The 17644-nt window shown below is 44.9% G+C and overlaps 1 protein-coding gene across 2 annotated transcripts in view; it reads right to left on the reverse strand.

Moving 5' to 3' along the window:
* Window positions 1–8993: 8993 nt before the first annotated feature.
* GFRA1 (GDNF family receptor alpha 1) overlaps window positions 8994–17644 on the reverse strand; it is a 201319-nt gene continuing 192668 nt past the window's right edge. For both annotated transcript variants that reach the window (XM_024756076.1, XM_024756074.1), the window contains 2 exons: window positions 10097–10150; window positions 8994–9149 (listed from right to left, as the gene is read on the reverse strand). In XM_024756076.1, coding sequence (XP_024611844.1) covers window positions 8994–9149; window positions 10097–10150 — 210 coding nt within the window. The remainder of the gene's footprint in view (window positions 9150–10096; window positions 10151–17644) is intronic.

Consider the following 17644-nt stretch of genomic DNA (forward strand, 5'->3'; position numbering starts at 1 on the left):
CCGGGCCTCGAACCCGCGTCCCCTGCATCTGCAGGCGGACTCTCAACCACTGCGCCACCAGGGAAGCCCAAGATTGCCGTTTTTAATGTACCCGCCCAAGGTTTTCTCAGGCCAAGCGCTCACTTTATCTTTGAAAAATGGTGAATTCTTTGTCTACCAGCCTGGATGGGAGAACTCGTCACGAGGATAAAACCCATCAGTGCAGCCACAGCACTGCCAGTTTATGTGACTTTTATGGACACTCCTGCTCGTATCTTTCACATCATTGTGTTTTCGTTTATGTTTTATTTATATCATCACACACAAGCAGTCTTGTATCTGGTTTCTGTCACCGTTTTTATTCACTTTCTTGGCATTCCTCTCAGGGTTTTATTAGTCATTTCTTGTTCCAGCTCCTAAAATTTCTATCACTTGCATGCTGAGATTTGGTTGTATTAGGGAGGCGATCAGAATACTGGGGACTGTGGGAGGAAATTCCAGGTCCCCGGAGTACTACTCCCTCCCTCTTTCTGTTTGATGGTTCAGGGGACATCAGAGTCCTTCCCTTCCTGGGGCCAGCCCACTGCTGCTGGCAGGAGAGGTTCACTTCCCTGCGACTGAGCTTAGAGATTTCTGCTTAGCAACCCAGAGCCGGGTAAGATGTTGGGATCTAGGGTTTTGCTCTACCTTTGAAATACCAAGCCCAGCTCCAAAGGCTCACAAACTTTGGATCCAAGCTGTGGAGTTTGGCAGAAGTCATCCTAAACTTGGTCAATTGAAAGCAGCTCAGAAAGCAAGGGAGTAGGAAAACCCAGTCGAATGAAAAATCACAAAGAACAAAAGTGTTCTACAGAATCTCAAGTGAAACACAGGCTTCTGTCCTACAAAACAGCAAGGTCTTCTTGGGGTCGAGTGGGCTGCGATTTTCAGACTGAAGCAAACGACAATGGTGAAGTTAATTACTGCGATTTGGGTTTTAATAATTCCCCTTAAAAATCCTGGAGGTGATAAGGTGCCAGAAATGATAACTCCCCCAGGGAAGTGGGGGAGTCATATTTTGAGCAACCATGATCATTCTAAAATTCTAAAAGAGAAAATTCCAAAAGAGAAAATTCTAAAAGAGAAAATCTAAAAGAGAAAATCTGGCCTCACGTGATATAAAGTGATTCTTCCTTGCCAGCCACTGAGCTGGATGCTGGAAGTAAGAAAATGGCTCACCCTGTCTTTACTTTTTATCAAAACACTATTTCTAAGTTTACACAAATAATTCAATACACATATAGTAACGAGAGAACCCACCCACTCTATCCTCTCAGTATGAAACTGCATGTTGAAGACATGAGATGACTATCAGCCGTGGCCCTACACTAGAACCTAGTTCCTTGGTATTGCATATGTGAGCTGTTAGGCTGGGTCTAAAACAGCGGCCTCAACAAGGCGGGCCTTGTTGCTGCCTCCCCTTCCTAGGGATCTGACATTGTCTTTGGCAGAGGGGAGAAGTTGCCACTGGCATCTAGTGGGTAGAGACCAGGGATGCTGCTAAACATCCTACACCCACAGGACCAGACACCCCTCAACGTCTTGACACTGGGGATTTCTAGTATTTGGAGGTTTCAACATCACTTTCCAGTGAATTAAGGTAAAAGAAGAAGACACAATAATCATTTTTTTAAGAAAGAAAACAACGTTTATTAGGATATTCTGGGGTGAGGGAGACGGCTGAAGGGACTACGTACGTATATTCTGCAATGCTTAGGCAATATGCTAACAGAAGATTTAAACATCACAAAACTACTTCCAAAGTCCAAAGAACAAAACGTGTACTTCTGCGTGGAGGTGGTCTTCCGTGGGTGATGGCAATAAAGCACGTTGCAAAACAGCTGTGTGAGGAAGCCGTGAGGGAAGGACCCCAGGAGAACATCCAGGTTCCTCAGGAAGCAGGTACACGAGATGATGAAATAAACGCGTTATCTTCTACACGTGGAAAACTCAGGCAACACACAATATAAAATGGCGACTGGAAAGAAAGCTGCTCACCCGTATCCTCTCCTAACTGGGGGCTTCAGCGGGGCTCACTCCACCCCTTCACCCCAGCTCTGGTGAGGCTGAGGGTCTGAACCCCTCTCCCAGGACAGAATTCTAAAATGATCCTAAACACCAGAATCCTTCTTCTCTTCCACCTGTACTATTAACTTGCATGAAACAGAACAAACACAACTGAGACGTACCCTTGGGTTAAGAGAAAGAATGCAACACCGTCCAAAAGATACAGCAAAACAACCCCACTTCCTACAGCTCACACAGCTTCTCAGCAGGAGCTGGATTAAACAAGAGAAAATAATTTCAATATCAAGGGAAAAGGCACAGAGGATGAGAAAACTCTTTAAAGCAAACTCTGGTAAAAAGCGTTTCCCCACCTCCCTTGGGGGAGAGAAGGGAGAAAAAGAGAAAAGACAGATAATTAGGAGAACTATAAGGCCCTGCATTTCAGGTTTCTGAAATCATTTCTTCAACCCTCTGAGGACAATCTGCTATTTCTGAATCCAGAAAAGCACATCAGAAGTGTCTGATTACTGGGAGACCACACCGAATAAGGCAGGGCAATCTGTGATTTGGTTCTATGGCTTCCATTCTCCTTCCCCCCGCCCCGCCCCCATTTCAGAAATGCCTTCAGCTAAAGCTAAAAGATAGAAAAACCAAACTCCGGATCGAGCATGCTTTGCGTGCCAGGAAGGTAAAGCTGGATCATACAGCCCTGCAGCAGTTGCGACACAGAAAGAGAGAGGGAGCTTTATCGATAGAGCTTTAAGCGCCACTGGTGCCAAGAAAGCCGAGTACCTTCCCCTGGACCTGCAGACGCCCGGCCGGCTGGCTGACAGACGACAGGCCTTTACCGACTTCTAGCAGCCTGCGTTTCCTACACCCGGGCATCTACTGGGTGCTCCAATTCCTCATCCTACTTTACTCTGGTTCTAAGATCTGTGTTATGTTTGGCGGACAGCTCTGGTGTCTCCCATTCCCAACAGCACCACGACTGGTCCCTGACAGCTGGGACTTCCACTGGCCTACAGGCCTGGCCGTGCTCATGACCCTCTGAGGATCAGAGGGGGGACCCCACTGGGCTCTCCATGGCGGCCTTGCGGGCACAGGCTGAGGGTGGGTGTATCTGCCTGCTTCACGATGGGTAGGCTGGGTGGGTTGTACGCATGTGGACTGGGACTTACCTCTTAGAGACTGAGTCTGAAAAACAGCTTCACGGACTATTTATAAAGAGAATTTAGATTCTCCGAAGGATATCAAAGTGAAGGATTCTGCCAATCCGGAAACGACGGTTGTGCCCCTAAGCTGCTTTCAAAGGGCCCTATATTCTCAAGTTACTCGTGCGGGAGCTTCGGCTCCAAATGAAGCTTCATTCAAGTACAGTAGATGTTCCATAAGTGTGCTCAATTGTTAAGCACCTGAGTTCACTTGTCAGGATGCTGGCGGAGGCTGCATCCCTGGGGTTGGTCAGGACTGGCAGGGTGGTCCATCTTTCTTGCCAACATCCTGCACTTGAGGCAGATTAAGACATCAGTAGACTCACCGGCTAATTTCCCACAAAGTCTACCCCATTTGGGGTCCTGTCCTTCCTGGTCGATGCCATGAGCCTGCTGGGACTGGCTGGTCACGCTCAGCTCTTCTGGGGACAAATGCTAGTTTTCCACCTCTCGGTAGGGAATGCATCAGACAAAGCCGCATTGATCCTAACACTTTTTTCCACCCTTTCTCCCAGGTCACCCTCCATAACCTCAGGAGGACACCTTCAGCACCAATGCATAACAGCTCAGTGCCCTAAGATGATGCAAATGGGCCAGTCCTTGCTACTGTATTTCAGAATGAAACCCTTCAATGTCCTGAAGTTTTTCATTCACCCAGAAGTGTTTAATTTCCTACTATGGGTCATGCTTTCTGCTAGGGAAGCTGTTAGGGTGAGCGGGAAGAGAGGTTCAAAAGAAGAAAGGGACTGATGGTCTCCGGCCAGTCTTTTGGCACGTCCTGCAAAACGAAAAGTGGGGATTGGTAAGACAGCCGGACCTGGGATGAAGAGAAGAAAATCAGAGAAAACCTTCTATTGATGCTGGTGCTGGGTTTGGCAGCTGCCCTTGAGCAAAAATAAATTCCCTGTGGCAGTGGAACAAGATGCTGCTATGGGCACCTGCCAGAGGCAGACCGCCGAAGTCGCAGCTGCGCTGGTCAAATGAGCCTGGAGACCTCAGGGGGCTGGGAGCTCGATGACTGTTACAGGCTGCGGTTCTCTGCAAGCAGTTTATTGAAACAGGGCTGGCGTGCCTTCCCCACCCCTCTGGGCTGGGTCTCAGAACAATCAGGAGTGCAGGTGGTGCATCCCGCTGAAAGACCCAGGCTGTCTCCGGGAGGGAGGAGAAGCTCGTCAGAGAGCTCTGGGAACTACAAAGGGATGCTTGGCGAGGAGGCAGTAGACAAGACAATCCCAGAGCTAAGAAGGGGGAGCTCAGGGGAGGGCTGGATGGATGAACTTTCTACTCTGGGATTAGCATCCTCTTCAGATCGCCTGGCTCCTTAGAGACTTCTCTGTCTTCAAAAAGCCAGGGTTACGTGCAGGGTGGGCATCTGACAGAACAAGAATGAATTTGGGTAGGACTAAATTTAGAATGATTACGATGAAGAATTGATCGGAAGGGACTCTGTTAAATACTTGGGCAACAAGAAACAAGGGTGGGGACTGGGGTTACCAATAATCGATATGCGAGAGAAGGGAATCCGCTAATGTCTTAAGATAACGACCCTTGGGAAATGAAAATGTCCCACTGAATACATCCCAGGATGGAGGCGGTGGCAAAACCCACAGATTTAAGGCCTCTGCAGTGAGAATATATTTCAGACGTACAGTCGTCTTGAAGAACTCTAGACAACAGAGGTCAAATAAATGGTCACTCGAGAATAAAAGCTGTGTCAAAGTCAAGAGGTATCAGATCTACACACGAGATGCTTATCTCAGGGATGAGAGAAAAACATAGCTTGTAAGGACATCTAACCAAATTCCCAGCTGCTTTGCTGTTTTAGAATTTCTGAAAAGAAACTCCTTCCTCTGCCCTCCAGATATTAGCTCTGGCATGCTTCCTACAAAGGCACTGGTGTCTAATTCAAGAAACTCTGGGTGTTTTGTTGGGACAAGTTTTCTGTTTGGACCAGACTGCATGCACGTGGTCTCTTGCGGTACCTTGATTTTGCTTCATCTCTTCAAACTCCCCGAACTCAGTGCAGACAGGCACTTTGGCCAACATCATGTTCAGGCCATTGGTAACTGACTCCTGTGTGTTGTCATTGCTTTTCGGTCTTTCTTGAAACGATGGGTCTGACGTGGTCTCATTTGTTTTATCAAAGAGCAGAAGCAACAAAGATCGTGGGGGTATGAATCCAAGAGCTCAAGAACAGCTTGAAAGAGAATGAGAAAATGTGCATTCATTTAAGCAGGTCATTTTCTGGCCCGCAGTTTATTGACTCAAATAAGTCGTGCATGCCTGACGACATGAATGAAAACTTATTTTCCAAAAGACAGCTCCTCCGAGGCCACTGTTTTGTAAATAATAACAACAGAAATACATTTTTGCTGGATTCTAAGAACAGAATTTGCTAATTATATAAACTCTCACTGCTCTTACATGTCTTTTCCCAAGCACTTAACACTGATTTAGAAATGCTTCCTCTCTCCCACTTTCCTAGCTCAGCAGATGGAGTGTTTGGGAGTGTCTGATTCAGAGTACAAAGAGGCAGGTGGGAAATGGGGATGCAGCTGGAGACAACCCATCCTCGGAGCATGTGCAAGATAGAAACAACCTTAATATAGACTAGATCAAAGGCCACGGCGGCTCTGGTGGAGCCCTGTCCTATATTTGTTTTCCTTGAAGAAGTAGCTTCTAAAACATTTTTTACTACAGAATAAAGAATTGTTTAAAAAAATTTTTTAATGGAAAACCACACTCCTTTCACACTTTGCATACAGTTTGCTATACTTAATGAAAAATAATCTATGTCATTCTTAACTTATACTTTTATTTACTAGAGGCTTGAAAAAACCAGATATGGAAAAATATATTCAGGTGGCATTCTGAATTCCCTCTCCTTACTGTGCCCTTCTTCCTTCGTGTGCTCTGTTTAAAAAGATACTCAAACACCTCTCGGTCAAATATATTCAACATCAAGGGGACTGAAAATGTGCTTCTAATCGGTTTGGCAATCTTGCCTTTTTTTCTCTGAAATGAGTAGAGCATAGCTAGACTTGATTTGGGAGCCACGGTCTCCATGGATGTAAGTTACTGTTTTCGTTTGCCAAAACCGACGACAATGAGATGCCTTCTCCAACAGGCCCAAACCTCAGCAGACGTCCCTTGTATTTTGGTGGCACTTTCCACGCAGGGCCTGCAGGACAGGAAGTCGTGAACCATTTTTTGCTTTTAGCACTGCCAGAGGAAGCTGGATAGGTAAAAGGTTTTGCCTGCTCCAGTACTGGGGCAAATGATGGTGTTTCGGGGGCACCGTGTTAAACTGAGATCACCCCGAATTGCAGAAACACTTGCTTGGCATGATTTTATAAGAATCTCTCTAGCAAGTTGTCATGGAACATCCTTCCCTCTGTTTACTTAAGCAGTGATTTATTTTCAAATTGACGATTTGGTAACTCTCCTATGCTTCTATCTCTGAAGAAAAATGAGATCTGTGTTGGTGAAAAGATGAGGCTTTTCAAAATTTAGTTTATGTGCTGCACATCCACGGTTCTTCACTGAAAGCCACTCTTGTTAGCTCTGATAACTCCTATTTCCTCTTTGGTCATCTGAAGCTAATTAGAGCTGCTGTTTATTACAGAAGTAATCAATAGCTTTCTACAGTAGATTACGTAGAATCAGACCTCTATGCAATTAGTCCAATGTAGATACACAGAGATACCTTAATTAAAACAAAATATGCTCTGTAAGAGATATGCTTTCACAGATGACTGGAATTCCAAGTATTTCAACATGTTTAATGTGTTTATTCAAAGGAAGAGTCTTTAGGAAACCTTTCACTAATTGAATTTGTTTGATGAGTTCCCCTTGAAAACATTTTGAAGTGAAAAAACTCGGTACTTAGTATATACATTTATGTTTATTAACATTTGGATACAAATGTACTTCAAACACCAATAGAGCTAAAAGGCTATGCCTTCATCTTGGGTTTAACAGATTTCCCACCCTAGTAATCTGATTAATTCTTACAAGGCAAACATCTGTGGGCAAAGGGAATCAGGATGTAATGTGCACTGTGGGTCTCCCCCCTCCACCCCTCTACTGATATGGGAAGAAAGCGAACGCTTCCAATACGCTATTGGGTGGAATCTCCTCGCCTCTATTCAGTTTCAAAGAAACATGGCTACTAGCACTCGATCCTTGTAGATTTCGAATCTCACCATTTCAACCAGACTTCAAAAGTGCACTTTTGAGTCTATTCGTTTAAGGAAAAGAACGATAGAAGAGGACGTGCGGCAACAAGCCAAATGCCTTATATCCAGAGTCCTGTTTTGTTCTGTGTCTCTGTGCCAATCAACTCAGCTCCACAGACCTTATTCGTGACCCTCTGGATCCACAAACCTTTTTTCTTTTTTGCAGAGTCAGTCACAGTCTGTCATGGCGGACACAGAACACGGCGCAAGCAGACTCCCCATGACCTTCAGACCAAACTGCTCTACACAGAAGCCAAGCCATGACAGATGGGAGTCAAGACAATCCTTAGGAAAAGAACTGTGTACCCTGGCATGGATCTGCTTCAGAAGAAAGGGCAGCAAGTCCCAACCCCCGTCCCAGCCAAGTAACATGAACACCAAGGTACTGGTCTGTGTCAACTGGCAAGGGCGCCACTGGACATTGTAGAACATTTACGAGCGGCTGCTGGTTTCCTCACAGGTATGCACGCTTGCGTTTCAAGAAATGATAAAAGACAATGCTTGCCTGCTCTGTGTCCTCCTGCCTGTCCACAATAACGTGATGCAGAGCCCGCTTTTGAAGAGCTGTCTTCGTGAACATCGGAGTTAACGCTACTTAGGAGAGGAAAACAAGCTCCGTGTATTTTGTATTAAACCACCAGTAAAGACAATGAAGACAATGTCATTGCTTTCAAAATATAGAAAGCCAGTGGTTGAAATCTTTTTTCTACATATAACCTCATACGTGTAAAGAGTATGGAATGATGCTTCAGCTATATTTGACCCTTGTTAGTTTAAGGGTTTCTCACTCAGGTAAGGCTTAGGAAAATGTCTCAATGGTCAAGGTTCTGTGAAGTCTCATGCCCACTCTCACTCTCTATTTTGACTAGAAGACAGACACTACACTGGGATGTGACAGGTATTTTTTGTTTTTGTAGGAGAGTGAAGAACTGTTTACAGTACATAAACTTAGCACGGAAAATACTAGTACATATAGAAAAGTGAACATTGGTACAAGCCTGTTTGCACAAAGTCCATCAAATTGTCTTGATGAGGATCCTCACTTTGTGACCAAAAAAACCTGGCATCCATGTACCGCTGCAGTCATGTCATCAGAAATAAAACCTATTACATGAGATATGGAAGATTCTTTAGAAATACTAACTCCTTCTCTAGCTAGTGAAGGCCAGAGTTAAATTGTTAAAATCACCATCCTCATCGTCCTCTTGAAAAGCATGGCCCCAGTTTGCTTTACAGCCAAATCAACAAACTGTCCCCTTACAATACAGCATGCCCCAAAGCCTTCTGAGTTTGGAATGTAGCGCTGTATCGGGGATCCCATATAAGCCCTAAGGATCACAAGAAGCTTTCTTAGAAAAAGAAAAGAAAAAAAGAAAGAAAAAAGTTCCAGTTGGATGCAACTGTTTTAGCAGTGTCTCAGCTGAGTCCCTAAAACTGGAATTTCAGACATACAAGAGGACAGGAAACAGATAACTTGGTTTTTGTCTTTTTACACGTCCATATTGTTTTTTAAATGCAGCTACGATGTGTCAGCCAAAGATAAAGATAATAGGGTGGACAGGGCAGTTACCACCAGGACCAGCAGTGGGTTCAGACTGCAGCTTGGAGAGGCAGCCACTGATTTTGTGGTTATGTGGCTGGAAGCCCCAGCAAGACCATCCTTTTCGTAATCACGCTGTAAGAAAGAATGTTTTCATTATCACCCACTGCACGTGTTCGTTCTATCAAGGCATATTTTAACCGCACTCTTTCTCTCTCACCGCTCACCAAAGCTGACCCGAGATTTTACCCCCACTCCCAAGGTCCCCCAGCAACTGTGCAACATGGAACCATTCTCCTTCTGGGTACCAGTGACCGAGGAGGGATGCTTGCTCTCTCTCTCCATCATGAAGGAGGGCAGGAAGAATCATCTTGGGAAACTTGCCCAAGCAAGTATGAGTTCATGCAGAGATGGGTCACAAATCGCATTGGAGACTGGAGGAGAAGGCAGTAGCCTTTCCCTCCACTGGCCGGTTCAACCATGGACCTCATAGATGAAGGATCTCGCCCTGCTTTTCAGAGAGTCCCGACCAAAGCCCAGGCTCCCAAATTCCCAGTCAGCACAGCTGTCCTTCCCCAGGATTGATTCCTTCATCCCCATCCCTAGCACCTGCTCAATCTCATAATGCCACATCCCGCCACAATGAGCTATGATTGTGACAGAATCAACCACCCTCTCACTTGTAGATTGGGGAGTGTAGTGCAGCCCGCCCTGGCTACTTCTGGGTTGCTGTGGAGGTCAAAGGACATCTGGTAAGGAGTGAGAGTTGTTACGTCTCTTCTCTGTGCCAGATAAGTTTATGTGACTGTGACCACAGAGATTATCATGGTACTAGGACAATGGTATTTGTGCTGGTCCAGTTCTGAGATGAGGATCCTGGGGTCCACACTTGGTTCTCACTTTGGGCACTAGGATCTGAAGACTGCACCTGGCTCAAACGGCAGAGGGACATTGAGGGTGACTTAGATTTTTTCTGGACCTGAAACCTTGTTGTCTTTGAGCCCTTCACATCATATCCTGTTCCAGGGTCCCAAAGGCTCTGTTTCTGTAAATGCAGGGAGACTCAGAAAGAAACAACTTACATCAGAAAGACAGAGGTGTGGACTTCCCGACATATTGGATTTCAGCTTCTGTGCCTGGAAAGAGACAGAAACGCACACACACAAAATCAGTCATACATACTATGGAAGAGTAATTACTGATGATTAACTGTCTAGGACCGTGCCATTTACAGAAATATGTGAGCCACAACTGTGAGCCCATATATAACTTAAATTTTTCTCCTAACCACGTAAGTGATAACAGGTGAAGAAAATTTTAATCACATTTTCTTTAACTCAATATATTACCATTTCAACATGTAGTCAATATAAAAGACGATTAATGAGATACTTTACATTCTTTTATTTTCATACTAAATCTTCCAAATTTGGTGTGTTTGACATAGTACATCTCAGTTTGTACCCACCTCATTTCAAAGTCACTGCACAGGTTACAAAAGAAAAAATTTTGAAGTCATTTGCATTTTGAACTCATTTATAGTTCCGAAAGTTAATGTTTAGGAACTGCCTTCTAGGTAAAAATGGTGCAATAAAAATCCACATTTATTCGTAATATAAAGATAGGTCTTCCTGAAGCTTGTGTGTTTGTTCATTTGTTTATTAGTTGTTCCAGTCCACAAACACTTACCAGGCTATTTTCCAGCACTGGGCATACGGTGATATGACAAAAACGGATGTGGTCCTGGGCTCATGTGGCTGCCCTCTAGTGGGAAAACCACTCAGTGCTTGGGGGCTAAGGCACAGGGCAGGGACTCTTTCAGACAGGTCCCCTTCAGGAATCGTGAAGGGCATTACGGACCCCAGATCCATCCACCTTAAAACTGCTTTAGGTGGTCACAAAGCACTGAGCTGATCTCCCTGTGCTATGGGGTTGCTTCCCACTGGCTATCTATTTTACGTTTGGTAGTGTATATATGTCCATGCCACTCTCTCACTTTGTCCCAGCTTACCCTTCCCCCTCCCCGTATCCTCAAGTCCATTCTCTAGTAATAAATAGAGCTGCAATGAACATTTTGGTACATGACTCTTTTTGAATTATGGTTTTCTCAGGATATATGCCCAGTAGTGGGATTGCTGGGTCATATGGTAGTTCTATTTGTAGTTTTTTAAGGAACCTCCATACTGTTCACCTAAAGGGGTAGGATAGGGAGGGTGGGAGGGAGGGAGACGCAAGAGGGAAGAGATATGGGGACATATGTATATGTATAACTGTTTCACTTTGTTATAAAGCAGAAACTAACACACCATTGTAAAGCAATTATACTCCAATAAAGATGTTTTAAAAAAATACATGTACATTACCTATGCAATACAAATAAATACATATTTTATTGAAAACTGCTTTAGGGCAGTTACAAGTTCCTGAGCTGTGAGGGCTTTAAGCTCCCTATTTCCTCACAAATGAAGCAAGTTTCCACTGGGTTTCTACCTGAGAACTGAGGTGGAGGGAATGTTCCATTGCTCAAACAATTACAATAAAAACTGCTAACCCAGTACACCTCTCTTGTTTTGTAAAGGAAAACAAATTAGAGTGCAGAGAAGTTAAGTGACTTATCCAAGGGCACACAGTGAACTACTTTAGAGTCAAGATTTAGATAAGTCTCTGAAACTCCTGAATGGAACTGTGCTCTTTCCTGCTTTACAGTTTCTCCCAGGCAACCCCGGCATGCTTGGGTCTTCATGCTCCCCCTGCCCCCAAGAGCCACACAAAGAATCCCTCCCATAGCCCCCTCCCCCTGAAACTAGGAGCCCTTTGGCGTCGAAAGACCAAGAACTCATTTGTCGACAGGATGACCCTGGTTAAGCAAAACACCTGAATCTAGGAGTATCTGGGCAACCAGCTCTGTGGGAATGCCCTGGCAGGCTGCCTACTGCAGGACAACGTTTGCAACTTGTTGAAGCCGTGCTAGCCTGAAATGATAGCATGTTCACCCAAGGAATAATTTATTGACCATAATGCTACGTGGGAGGTGTCATAACCTCTACCTCTATTTGCATGTGCCCGCTGTGAATATGAAATAGAAACCTTTAAACAGGTGTCAAGAAAAAGACACTGTGAAGCATCCCTGGGCTATTCAAAGGTCACTAAATGTTATGTATAAGAAGATCAGAGGGCAAATCAGAAGAGGAATTGAGCCTTACTCAAAAGCCTACTTTTAATCCATATTAATAGCAAATCTGGTCCATTGCATTGTAACCTGTAGAGAATAATACGTAGAACTTTGCACGTTTTATTTCTGTTCAAGGTTGGAATTGTGCCAGACACCAAAATGGCCCTAAAACATCACATTCTGTCTTTTCTAGGCGGTAATCTACAAAAGACAACCCTCATTAAGGGCTTTTGCATAACTAAGAAGTTCACTAAAACGTGCAGAGAAGGCAGCCTGACTTCTAGTCTGGGCCACATTATTTCTTCAGGTTGTTTCTGTTCTGTGCTGTGGTCACAGCTAAGCTCCACCTCAGTGTCCTAGACTGCAGTGCCCTCTAAGAGATCCAAGGGCTGGTAGGCCTCCTCCTACTTTGTTCTATATGATTAGCATCAGCATGCCGTGTATCACTCATCATCTATACCATCTGAGAGACTCACTAGCTACACTTAGTCACTTCAGGGACCTGTTAGTGTACTAGTAAAATGCCCATCTATTACACGATTGTAAAGGGGGCTTCCACCAATGGACTAGAAAATGTCTCTATCTCAACCAATTTTCTTAAGCGGACTCTACATCAACATAGGTAGATTCTGGTCCTCAGTGGTCACTGAGAGCTCGACTTTGTACAGGATTAGAGCCATACAATCGGGTAGACATGTTCTTGCCTCCCATCTGAGAATGGCTGGGATGACCGTTTGATCACACAAGAAAATACATTGAGACCAGCTCCAAGTCTGTGAAGGCTCTGGGATCTTCTTCCCCCAAAGCAGGCATCTTGTTGGCCTGTATCTAAAGCAAATTATCAACCTCTGGCTTTGTCTCCCTGTATCTCCACTGGCTTTACTTAAGGTGGAGGCAGCAGCTCCAAGCTCATCTGGCCTTGAGAACCATTCTGCTGGGCAGAACAGGACGAACCGCTGAGTGAATGTAACCGTGCACCACCAGGCCTCTGCAAAGGCTCTGAGAAAATGCCTTCTCTCCTGTCGAACCTTTTCCTAACCCAGCAGAAGCACCTAGCACTCCAGAGGCTTAGCGGTCCACGCACACTGGCCTCAAAAGCCTCTGCCTACATAGCGTATTAACACTGCTTCCCACTGAGAGGTCTGGGGGGCCGGGAAACCCCCCAGAACTGCAGAGGCAAAGAAGAGCAGCCCCCCAGTTCCGCCAGAACGTTGCATGAACCACACTAACACCTGTGAGTGTGATTAGAAGGCGAAGAACAGATGTTAGTGGTTGTTGGAATAGCAGGCAGCACCTGGGTAAAAGAATCGAAGGGTTGCACATAGACATGAGATCTTTTAAAATCCTACACCAAACCTGGGGTATATATTACAAAATGAGGGCCAGTGGGTCTGCTGCTTGGACTGAGTGGCATCAACTGGGTGTCCAGTGACTCTAAGGGTTCGTAAGCTGCAGATGGAGGGGCAGAGCCTGGGGATTCACACCTACGTATGTCTAGCTGGCGGCATGCTTTAAGTCCTGTATTCAGTCTGAACCCCTCGGGTGACCACCGAGAGTCAGAAATCTACCTATGCAGATCCAAAGTCCACTTAGGAAAATCTGGCTCTTAAAGCCCCTTGTAGAAGCCTGAGCAACCTGCTGTCTCCACATTTTAAAGGCTTTTATCCTGAGCCTTTTTTAAAACATCAAGCTATCGCCGTCTTGCTAGTCAGGCCTGATAAACGCAAGAAGATAAAATTATAGGGCATCTCTCACCTTCAACTATTGCAAAGAGTGTTTACATATTTTAAACATTGCCTCTGTTGATGAAAATTGGGACTGTCCCAGGAAAATTAAAGAAACAAAAAGAAACCCAAAACTTCTGAGATCTTGCAAGGTATAAGGCAAGTTAGAGACTGGAAGAGCACCACTGCCGAGCCCTAAATGGGTAAAACCAGGGGTGTAATAATGGAACAAATCCTGTCTGCAAGCTCTACAGCCCTGCTCATTAAGAGGACAGGCAGGGGCCCAACATAGAGCCTGGCCAGCCCAGACCTATCTAGGCACCAAACCTTACAGTTTGTGGCTTTAAAATATCGTATCTCTTAAAAAGGAGACAGGGATAAAGAAGAGAAGAGAATGGATTTCAATTTTTCTAAAAGTCAATTTTAACCATTGTTACAGCATGTTGAAAAACGAATCATTTAATCCCTTTTATGAAAGCAGGTTTCGTAACAGCTAACTCATAGTTACGCGGTTATGGGAGAAGCTGCCTGACTCGGAGTTGGGGGAAACCACACCACCAAAACACAGTACCACAAGGTTTTCATCTTGAGAAGGTGAAGAGGATACTGGAGAAACCATCCACAAACCAGTAGCTTTGCTGTCATTCTGGAAAACCAGGGAACTTGTTCTTCAGGCTCTTCATCAGCCTTGTCCCTGCAGCAGTCTCATAAAACTGTCACTGGCAGTAATCCCCAAGTCCAGGAATGTCGCATAATAGAATTTCCATGGCACTGTAATTGTGGCCAGACCTCCCCAGGCCCTGGCACTAAAGGGTTAATAAATGCATTAGATGTCGTTAACCTCTGTTACTCCCTTGCTTTTTACCCCTGTGATTAGCATTTGGAAAGCCTGCCTGGTGCCGACTGCTCTCCGGTACAGAATGCCCAGGCACACATACAGTTCATAGCTCTCAGTCAAGCCAACTCATTGGGCACCGTGTACACAACACGTTCTGCCCGCGGTGGGTTCTCCCCGAGCCTCGGGTCAGATCAGGCTTTGGAGCTGCACACTTGCTCTGCTTATGGAATTGGAGACTTAATAGCATACCCGCTTGTAGTCTGGCCTTTGCTGCCCCAGGACTCCATTTCTGTAGAGAAGCCAGCATTTAATCTTGGGTTTTTAGGCAGCTGTCAGCCAGCAGGGCATGGAACATTTCTCTACTCTCCTCCATGTATAAGAAAAGCCAGTTTCTGCTCTACCTCCAGAAAACGAAACCAGAGGAAGTTGCTCAATCCGATAGCAACAGATTGTCCAGGCCGCAGCCAAATGGTCATAATTAATGATGCTTCTGCTTCTCTTCTCCCTTGCTTTACTGATTAGAGAGATTTGCTATATTAGGAACCTGTTTGCTTAATGACAGAATACAAGCAATAAACAGAAATACACAGACTGTAAAACGCCATCAACTTTGCTCTCCAGTACTACGTACCGAGCTGCATCTATCACCCTTGTCAATATCAGTTTATCAGCATACCAGCCTCTTCTGCAGCATACATTGGACCTTTGCTAGGGAAAACCATTGCATGAGTTCTTTCCAAAATAGTCCAGAACTCAAAGCCATTTCTCCGTTTAAATCTACGCATCTTACATTTTCTTGTAAGGCAAAACATAAGAAGGCTGTCTACCTAATTTGAAGGATAACTTATTACTTTCTCACTTTTCACTTTGCATTTTAATAAAATGGATTCACCAGATTATAGACTTTTATGAGCAGAACTTACTACATAACAATTCTGTTGTGCACTAGACACAGATTTGCCCAAATTAATTTCTACGCAACAAAAAAGACAGAAAAAGGAAGTTGCCTGCTTAGTGAATCCAAGCTAAGGAATGGTCGTGTGCTCAGTGCGCTGTAGTCTTATACTCTTTTCAGCTTTTTGGATTTCACCTGTTGGATTTGGGAGAGCCAGGGGAGGTTTTATTTCTGCTCTGGTCACAAGCAATTGGCCAGTCTTTCTAAAATCCTGTCACTGTCTATTTTGAAACTCACCTTCCTGGTGAGTTCTGCTTTTCCTATGAACTTGGTAGCAACCACTGGTCTGAATAATGTGTAGTTAAGTCAGTGCTTAAAACAAGTGGACACATAAATAAGGTCTACTCTGAGCCGCTGGGCGTGGGTGTTTGTCTCTCAGAGCCTGTGTTCAGCTCTGTTTCCTCTGAGCCGATTTCTGCCAGCCCCATGGGCTCTGGCACAGGCTGGGGAGGGGCTGAGGGGCTATGAGGAGGGACAGAGTGAGATGTGAGTGGTGATCATTCTTGGGCAGCTTTCCTACCATGTCTCATCTACCTTCTCCCTCCAAGACACTGTGTCTACATATTACCTGAACCTCAGCCAAAAGGCTTTCATTACATTAAGCTCTAAGAAGACCTTGTAAAGATGTTTCACCCTGTACAGGTTTAGGAAGGCCCACTGGGTACCAAGTTTAGTTAGTCTGGCAGGCTCTGGGCAGGTCGAGCCTGGTCATAAAAAGGGGTGGGGAGAGGACTGGAGGCCTGAAGTCACACTTCCTTAGCCCAAGGAAGCACAGGCTTAGATCCCAGATGTGCTGTTTAGACAAGGCCTCCATGAAGTGAGGCCAGATTGTGTGTGTGTGTGTGTGTGTGTGTGTGTGGTGGTCGTAGCCTTAAAGGTGATATGGTTTCCTGTCTTAGGGCCAAGGCTAGAGTACAAACTTTTTTACCTGACGGCACTGGGGGCTGGGCCCTTAGGTCATTGGTCAATTGAGAAATGACGTTAAAGAGCAAAATCATTAAATCACTTAAAAATCACACATTTGTATCTAATTTTTTAATTTAGAAGCTTTTTTTTTTTTTTTTTTTTTTGCGGTACGTGGGCCTCTCACTGCCGCGGCCCCTCCCGTTGCGGAGCACAGGCTCCGGACGCGCAGGCTCAGCGGCCATGGCTCACGGGCCCAGCCGCTCCACGGCATGTGGGATCTTCCCGGACCGGGGCACGAACCGGCGTCCCCTGCATCGGCAGGCAGGCAGACTCTCAACCACTGCACCACCAGGGAAGCTCCAAGAAGCTTCTTTTTTTAATTATTGTGGTAAGAATACTTAACATGAGGTCTACCCTCAAATTTTTAAGTGTACAACATAGCACACTATTATCTACAGCCACAATGTTGTACAGCAGACCTAGAACTTACTCATCTTGCATAACTGAACCTACATACCTGTTGAACAGCAACTCCTTGTGTCCCCCTCCCCCAGCCCCTGGAAACCAAAATTCTGTTCTTTGCTTCCATGAGTCTGACTATTTTAAATACCTCATACGAATGGAATCATGTAGTGTTTGTCCTTGTGACTGGATTACTTCACTAAACATAATGTCCTCCAGATTCATTCATGTTGTTGCATATTACAGGATTTTCTCCTTTTCAAGGTGAATGATATTCCATTGTATGCGTTGTATCAAACATCTTAATTTAGAATTTGAATGTCATTCACTGATTTTTGGATACATGATCAATGCCACTTTCTTAAAAAGGTTTTTTAAAGGAAGAGTTTGCTGGAATTCCCTGGCTTATGTTCTGCACAAGCTACGCCTATCATTTACAATCTACAATTTCCAGTTTTTGTTTCATTAAAACAGGAATGGCATTTGTTTGACACCCACTGAGGGATCTCAGTGCAGAATCTTTCTACATTTTTCCAATTTTTCTCAGTCTTTTAGAATTGTCTGGGCCACACC

The sequence above is a fragment of the Neophocaena asiaeorientalis genome, unplaced genomic scaffold (genome assembly GCF_003031525.2).
Source record: "Neophocaena asiaeorientalis asiaeorientalis breed wild unplaced genomic scaffold, Neophocaena_asiaeorientalis_V1.1 scaffold85, whole genome shotgun sequence".
Taxonomy (NCBI): Eukaryota; Metazoa; Chordata; class Mammalia; order Artiodactyla; family Phocoenidae; genus Neophocaena; species Neophocaena asiaeorientalis.